Source organism: Carassius gibelio, chromosome B10, assembly GCF_023724105.1.
Source record: "Carassius gibelio isolate Cgi1373 ecotype wild population from Czech Republic chromosome B10, carGib1.2-hapl.c, whole genome shotgun sequence".
In the NCBI taxonomy this organism is placed as follows: Eukaryota; Metazoa; Chordata; class Actinopteri; order Cypriniformes; family Cyprinidae; genus Carassius; species Carassius gibelio.
Genome location: NC_068405.1, coordinates 21,866,778 through 21,875,726, shown reverse-complemented (window position 1 = coordinate 21,875,726; position 8,949 = coordinate 21,866,778). Strand labels below are relative to the sequence as shown.

Here is an 8,949-nt window from a genome sequence, read left to right as displayed (position 1 = left end):
AACACGAAAAAGGGGCTTTTATTTCTGAACTGTTTTTATAAGCAGTCCAACACACATGTTCCTAGCTGTTCTGAAAAACGAAAACAAAAGAAAATTATTTTAATAACAATTATCATTCATTGAATAATATTATCAATAACTATAATCATCATCATCATCATCATAAGCGTAACGGTAATAACCCCAGACAGTAGTATTTGCGTTTGTTTGTGGCACATGAAAAATAGAGAGTTTTGGTTGACTGTAAACCCAGATACTCGACAGCTCCGTGCCCAAGATAAACCAACGCACAGAGGGACTAGCTCCCCGACCAGACAATAAATATGAAAGAGCGCAAGAGACCTGTATTAAACAAACAAAAATAATAATCTGTAACTCGTAGGTACAATATCTAAACTTTTATGTGCAAGATCTGAGCTGATTCTCACCACAAATAGTTGAACTAACATCGAACCCGATCCCTTCCCGAGTCGATTTTTTTGTGTCTACGTCGTAAAGTCTTAGATAAACCTAAGCTCATTTGTTTTCATTTCATATACACATATATACTTAGATTTTTGTTTGTTTGTTTTTCTTTTTTTCCTTCCCATCAATCGCCCTCTTGCGTTTTCGAAACCTGTGTTCACCCATACACAAAATTCACCGCTACGGAACAGACACACAAGCAACTGAATGAAGCAAACACTGACGAAGTGACTGAAAAGCTACCGTTAAAAATAAAATATAAAACCCCTGAATAAAACATGGATATTTAGGACTGGCGGAGGTGCCACCCTATTTTTGAGAAATGGGTAAGCAGTTTCAAAACACAGTACCGGCCGTCGCCGGTCACTAGCTCTGAGGCGTATCGTCAATGACGTCGGATCGTTTGCCTCGTGGCTTACTTGTTCCATGTCACCTGAATTTGGTCACATTTTTGTACCCTCTCAAACACGCCGCCGCTCGCCCGTTAAAACGTACCAATTTTAGTTTTGGAAACAGCCAGCGAGCATCACGCAAGCTTTTCATTGGTTCAAGGACATTCTCCTACAGTCGTTTGGCACATTTTTTTCGTCAGCTCATGAAGCATTGTGGAAAAAGTGCAGTGATATAGATTTCAAAACAAGCCATTTTGGTTTCAAAATAAAGCCCCTTGAAGGGCATTAAAACATCCGCAGGATGGCACCTCCCCGACACAGGCTACAAAAACTGATCCGACTCCCAAAACCCTGCAATTTCTGCAGAGTGCCGCATGCAAATCACTCGAAATGCACTGAAGGGAGTCATAGAAAAAGAAAATTACTGCATGAAAAAAATAAACCTGAATATACATGAAAACACTTCTTTTAAATCACCTCATGTCTGTTAAGCTTTGCTTGTTTTTCCATTCCAAAAAAAAAAGACCAAAATAAATGCACATAACATACTCCAAAAAATATGTAATCTATAGAAATCTGCATTTGCGTCACATTCAAAACAATATAAAAATTTAAACTATATTTAAATCAAGCCTTACAACAAACATTAAGTTGTCTCTCCTCCCGCGATCCAGGGAGCCCACCTTTCCAAACACCTGCGAGTGCGAGGGTCCTACTATTATCGTACTGAATAACGGTCTGCCTGCCATGAATGGATAATGACGAAACACACGAGAGACAGACAGAAGACCTCCTCGCACCTCATTATGAGAAGCCATCTGACTCTCCGCTCTCACACTGAAGGTCCTAAAAGAGGAGCGTACGCACAGTTCTCAGCCTGAGGTTTGCACACACCTGCCAATTGATTGCCAGATGTGAACCCTATCCACCCCACCCGCCCCCAAGCTGAGACATAGGGACAAACACAGACAGGCAGAGACAGATTCGCCATATATGCAAACATTGTCAAGAAGATTATACTGTAGATGCACAGAGAAAGGATTTATATATACAGTCGGATAAAAGACTCCAGGGATGCTGCTGCTGCTGTTTTTTTTCTCCAAGTGGTCCCTCTAACCAAAACATCATGCATCATCAACCATCCATTGGCGTCCTTGTACATGACTGGAGGTCTGCAGTTCAGTTTTTAATTCTGTGCGTTCAGTTTCCAACACTGTTCTCGGGGTCCGTTCACAGGGAGATGGAGGTGACGCGGCCTGGACTCGAGGAATTCTCAGGTGTCTCAAGTCGAATGTTTATTTCATTGGCACTTTTTGCACTTCTGTGGGTTTAGGGGGAAGGGGTTGAGTTCATGTTTTAGCAAATGTCCCGCCACATTACTACCAACTGTGTCAAGCAGCGTAAATCACTCCACCCACGAACAAAAAAAAAAGAGAAACAAAAATACATTCAAGGTGAAAGAAAACAATTCTTCCTGGTGAAAATATTGGGGAATTTCCTTTAAAGCGACAACACCTACTTTTTGCATTGTGTACATGCACAAGTACACGCACTTAATGCACATGAGCAACCCAACCAAGTTTGGAGTTTACAAGGACTGAGCACCAAAAAAATAAGAAGACAAAGAAAAAACGCTCCCTAATTTTTACACTGTACGCAGTACTCTGAGAGCTCAACTTGGATGCACACAACACGCGCCGTTGCAGCTCATTAAATCTGTCGGCAATTATTCAGGAAGTGTCGAAGAGTCCTGTACTTTACAAGTACGGGACGAAGATCGTGTGCCACGACAGTCCCCAAAACAGAGTCTGTTTAGCAAAAAACTGCATGCATGCCATGCGCCCACGATGTTGACAGAAAGTGGTGCAAAGCATATGCTTCAAGAATGGCACAGTCAGTGAGGTGGCCTTGGCGTTCCCACAAAGGACATGAAAGACGACAGGAGTGATATCATTTAAGCCATCGTTTTTTGAGATTGTTTCCATCTGATTAGATCTTTCAGGCCGCATGGCTCTAGTTTCCCTCTAACAGAGGTACTGATACTGTCTGGCTCTAGTACACTGCCGCTTGAAAGAGAAGCTCCAAGTGGACATTATTACAGCAGAGGCCTCTTTCTTTGCTAATATACGGGCATGCCGCTGTGTGCAAGGAGAACGTGGGGATCACAGAAGGAACGACATGCTCACAAAAGGGGCGCAGTATACCAGCCTGCACCACTGGTCAAAACGAGGTCCCAGATTCAGTACTGACATCACCGATTGTTCTTTAACATAATCCTGGAGTGACGCCCACCCCAGTGTGTCATGTTGCAATGAACTGTGTGTGTGTGTGCGCATTTGATTGACGAACAGTTGAGGAACAGCAGGGCACAGTCCAGCAGAACCTTCTGAGACGGACCATGTGGCAGCTTGCTGTGCCGGTTGGGAAGCGTTTTGCTGGGAGAGAGAGAGTGTGTGAGAGCATGTGCATGTGTGTGTCATTGAAGAGGATGGAGAGGAGTGTTGGACAAGGGCGGCGGGAGGTGGGCGGCTCACAGGCCGTTGCTGTTGCGGTGCGCGAGCGGGGGCTTGGACAGTTCCACAACATTGGTTCGCCCCTTGCCAATGACTTTGGGGGCACGACGCAGCAGCTTCTGGGCCTCTGTGAATGCTTCGGTAAGCTCCTTCTTCCACTGTATGAACTCTGGGTCGCTCTGTGAAAAGCAAAATAACATTAGCAATTCAGTCTCAGCTGCTTTATGATTTTTTTTAAATATCAATAACTTTTAAATGCTAGTGAGCTACAGTACCTAAAGTCAGCACTTTTGGGTGCAAAAGATAAAATACAGCAGAAAATGTCTTTCTTTTGTGGATAAGGCAATAACAGACTGCATTCTGAAAGCCACTTCACAGAGTTAAATGAAACTAGATTTTATTCAATGCATTTTGCACCAATATTTTGGTACGCTTTTGTCCCAGGAGTATCATAAGCATGCACAAGTCAAACTGGATTGGAATCAATCGAGCTTAAGCCTCGATGGGAGAGATATTTGTATGGCATGAGCTGCCCATAAAAACATTTCAAATCAGCACATTATGAGGTTTAATTTCAGATTAATGTTCGCTAAGGTCTGCAAATGCACGAACATGCACTTATGATGCCGCTCCTGCGCAGATGGGAAAAAATATTTCCCACAGAACAGACTCAAAAAGATAAAGGAAGTTTCCAAGAAAAGAAGTTCAGAGCAGCACACACAGAACCCACAGAGGCCCTGCATTTTTCTACACAAATCAATCTTTTTTGGATTATCTAGTCAATTATATATTTGAATTTAATACAATTCCTCAGAAGTCCTTAAGGGCTGTGGATTTCTTTTTCTGAAAAAGTAGGAAGTAACAAGAGCAAACATAAGGGAACACATGGGAAGTTTAGGCAACATGGACAAAAGTATATACTGTGGTACTGTGGTTATTTATTAAAAACAGAAAAACAGAAATAAATGAAAAATAAATAACCACGTTGTCATGGCTTGCTTTTGCAAAATCCAGTAAATTAAATAATTGAACATTATAATTATAAAATAGATAGAGACAAGGTGTTCTGTGTTCTGCTCTTCTGTGTTTTATATTTGGGATTGAAACCAAAGTTTTCCTTTCTTTTTTGAGAAAAAAAAAGGCCGTAAAATAACAATAACAAACACTAGGTACCATTTATTATTGTATATTATTAATTACGGTATACAAATCTCAACAAATATAATATTATCGTGTAGAAGACTGCAGAGGCAATGCTTTACATTTTCTGCCTTATTTTTTGACTGAAACCAAAGTTTTCTTTTCTAAGAAAAGCACAGCCATAAAATAACAGTAACATTCACTATGTAATATTCATTATTAATTGTGCATTATTATTAATTACAATATTGAATCTCATATTTTGATATTTTTTAAATCGCAAATGTGTGAATTTTGTTAAAAAATAATTTTTGATTTATATTTACATTAACTCATGCAATCATTTATAATAAAACAGTCACAAGAGAAAAAGAGGCATAGGGAACAATAAAAGCGAAGCAAGCTAAAGCAAGACCAAAAGGGGAAGAGAGAATCCCTCGACGAGACTGAAAACAGCATGAAGGTGCCCTACCTCGCACTGCAGGACAAACTGTTTCCCTCCTTTGATCCTCAGCAGGATGCACTTTTTGTCCTTGATCTGCGTCTCCTCCACAGTCACGATCTGCTCCATGGTCAGCAGGTTTTGCTGGAGGGAGGAAATACTAATTAGTGCGTTCCTGTAAGAGTCTTTTCACAGATTAGAGGAACACCCCATGCTACCTGCTAGCTCTGTATGGGTGGGATTTTACCCTATGCTTGAGGTATACACACCTATCAGCGTCACTTACACTGTGGTAGAAATTCTAGAGGTTGTCTGGGGCTATGAGGGAGCTAAGACACGGATGACAAGCTGTTTTTGTACTCAATGAGTCAGTGGTGGTACAGCGGGCCGCAGACACAGCATCTCATGTAACCGTCTGATCGCGGATACCCGATTCCCATCAGACTGGAGGATACTGGAAGTCATTTCACTTCTGTACAAATATTTTTCCTCTAAATGACACGTACCACATTCAGTCTGGTTTCTAAAGACATTGGTTTAAAGTGCCCTTCAGTGTGAACACTTAGACATCCAGTGTTTTTTCCTAAGAAGCATTTTTGTTCACTGTTCGGCTGTGAGAACAGGAAACGATTTTCAAATAACACTGTATAACAACAAAGCTAGGGATGCACAGATCCATTTTATGAAATGACAAACAAACAAATTAATATATTTATATACATAAACATACATACACACACACACACACACAGTATGTATAAAATGGCATTGATCGTACAGTCAATTAAAATGTTTACATAAAAATAAACGAATTAATAAATAAAAACAATTGTTCATTTTTACCAGCTGCTAGAATAGAGAATTATTTTAAATAAACTGTATTAGAACATAACATAAGGAATGATTATTAGTGTTATATTATTACATATTACAAATACTTCGGTTGGGCTAAATTTTGTATTAATGTAATCATACAACAATGTCTATTTTAAATATTAAAATCACCATGTCACAATCGCTACTCCTGTATAATCCAGTTAAATAAATATTAAATATATATATATATTATTAACAAGTTTTATTTAAAAAACAAATAGGATGGGTGCAAACTGAAAACTGACCATACATAAAATTTATTAAAAATGAATGAATGCTGTCTGACATAAGTTCAAAAACACTGTATTATAGAACTTATAGAAGAATTAATAATAATGAATGAATGAACTGACCAACTACAGAACAAGCACAATGTAGTCAAATAAGAGCATCACTGTTGGCAAATCTGACTTGCGGCCGGCCTTCCTTTCAATCCATTTCCATGCATCTCCTCTCTAACATGTTCCAGAGGAAGTGCATTTATCCTTCAGATCGAAGATCCAGGGACTCTGGGAGTTATAACTGCAGGAAACTGGCAAAATCGGTAGTTCTTTATCTTAGTTACAGATCAGGGCAGAAACTCTCCTGCCCCAGGGAACCTGCAGTGACCTACTTCTGCATTACACAGATCTGAGCACAAACGCTTCCTCCGGATGGGAAGAAAACGGAGGTTTGGTTTAGCAGTGGAAAGAAGCAGAGGATATCAAAAGGATAGGTGGGTGTCTCAATGGTTTAGGCTGCAGGTGAACCTGCGTCACTATGGGAATTTTGGAGCAGGGCTGAAGAAGATCTAGGGTTTACATAAAGTGATGTGATTCCTCCTCGCCTTCTCGTTTTTATCAAAATCTTGATATTTTCTGCTTTGCAATGAACAATGCAATTTAAAGGAGAGGGGGAATCAGCTAAAATGCACCAGACTCACCTTGAATTTACATTTTTTTAATGTTTTAGTCCAGTGTTCCTACAGCGTAGGGACACACAGGCATGTTCATTCTCAAAAAAAAAAACTTTTAACCCTTTATACGGGTGCTAAGAGCAAACAAAACACACGAAAACACTCACCCGAGACTCTCCTTCACCTCTCCACTCGACACGGTTGGGGAATAGGTAGAAATACCGCCGTTGCCACTGTGTCAGGAAGGGGTTTCCTAGCTTTAGCATGTAGCCGTGCATGATACAGTCCTTCCCCAGGGCATAGTCTGCACAAACACCACAGACACACACAGTCACATAACACTCCATGCCATTTTGGAATAATTGCATTAACTTCAAATTCATTATCTTTGGGACACTTATTCATATTTATTACATTTTGTGTAAAGAAAGTCACATTTGGAAAGAGATGACAGTGAATAAATGATTCTCTCTCAGATTTAACCCACTTGAATTCCTAAATTACATGGGTTGTATCAGATCTATTTCTGACCATCGCACGTCTGTCATGTGATGGGTTCTGTGTCTTTCCCTTGAGGGAAGCATGTGGCACCAGCACTGCATGACAAGTACATAGGGTTCACTGACAGAACTGACGCTGGACCTGTCGAAGTCGATTAGCTGACGTCAGTCCGGGCCTTTAATTCATGCTGGAGAATGTAGCACTACCGTAGCAGAGGCCATTTTCTTCTCACGGCACCACTGTGTGAAATTACTGCTTGTCAATTGTATAGACGTCTTTGATTTAACACAAACTGGAGTTTCTACTAGAAAGCATTATCTTTTGGACCGGCTTAAAACATGGGTAAACGACCATGTGCTGCAGACGACAAGACGCCTAGAGCGGCCGTTCATTAGGTTTCCTGACCTTCTGGAAGTCCAAAATATAGTCAGAAAATGAGAGTCTGCTGAATAAGAGCAAACAGGATGTTTACAAACAGCATTTGGTAACCAGCTGTTCTTTGTATATTGCCATGACACCTCTCACTAGTCACAAATGTTGTGTATATGAAAAGATTTCACTGAGAAATACAATCTTCTAAATATCTATTCATTGCACAGGATGCTCTGATTTACATATGTTAGCTTATTATTGGACAAGTTTCACAAAGCAATATCAGGGCTATATTTCAAAACCAAATAAAAAAAAAACTATAAAATATACAATATTAAAATAATAATACAAATATTACAGTTACACTTATTCAAAGTATGGGGTGTTTTTAAAATTGTAAATGTTTTTTAATTTAATTTTAAAATTTGAAATTATTTAAAATGTTTTTAAATAATATTTCCTTTTAAATACATTCTTTTAGCTCTATATTCAGCTTGCAATTACAGGTATAAATTATATTTTAAAATAAAGTAAAAACGTTTTTTAAATTGTAATGATATTACTAAATATTACTGATCTTACTATGTTTTATCCAATAAATACCAGCTCTTTAAAAGAGTATATCGAAACATAAATAGTACATAAATGCATAAAATATAAAATAATATTAGAATAATAAGCCATCATACATTAATGTGAATTTGGGGGAAATGTGCAGAAAACAATTAATATAATACAATTTATGTGCTGTGTCTCACCCTCTTCTTGGCCCTGCTGCTTGTTTTTGGCCCGCTTGCGTGCCTCGTTCTTATCCGTGTCGCTATTGACGGCTTCATACACCGTCTCGGCCACCTCCTGCTGCCAGCGCTCCGAGATCACCAGAGGAAAGTTCTTATAGAGCTCCTGATCACTGTCAAGAAGCTGAAACGGAGAGGGACAGAAATTACGACTACTTTCAATTCAGACAGTCTCATCTGGTCTAAGTGTAGAGATAAAGTAGACCAGAGTTCATGCTAGCATTCATGCTCACAGTAAAAAGTTCAGTCCCACAGTTACTGGTTTTTACCTTAATTCCCTTGGTGTCCTCCTCATCGAAGGAGCCGATGTCAAAGGCGTCTGCAGCGTTGACTTCTCCTCTGGGGGGAATGAGGGGTGGAGGGTACTGCAACCAAACAAAAGATGCAGAGAATTAATATCACACAAACTCAAAACAACATTTTCAAAATCAACTAGTTCATCTTGCTAAATGATGGAGGATTAGAAACGAATCATTTAAAAATGTTGATTATATACATTGTATAACAGCATAATGAGTCTGACTCAATTACGATTACATGAGGATTCCTGGGAAGA

At 39.4% G+C, this 8,949-nt stretch overlaps 1 protein-coding gene across 1 annotated transcript in view; it reads right to left on the bottom strand.

The window, feature by feature from the left end:
• Positions 1–8,949, bottom strand: part of LOC127966062 (beta-adrenergic receptor kinase 2-like) — a 52,177-nt gene continuing 43,228 nt past the window's right edge. The window contains exons 17-21 of the mRNA XM_052566886.1: positions 8,663–8,758; positions 8,355–8,517; positions 6,891–7,027; positions 4,983–5,096; positions 1–3,549 (exon numbers count right to left, since the gene is read on the bottom strand). Coding sequence (XP_052422846.1) covers positions 3,388–3,549; positions 4,983–5,096; positions 6,891–7,027; positions 8,355–8,517; positions 8,663–8,758 — 672 coding nt within the window. The 3' untranslated portion in view covers positions 1–3,387. The remainder of the gene's footprint in view (positions 3,550–4,982; positions 5,097–6,890; positions 7,028–8,354; positions 8,518–8,662; positions 8,759–8,949) is intronic.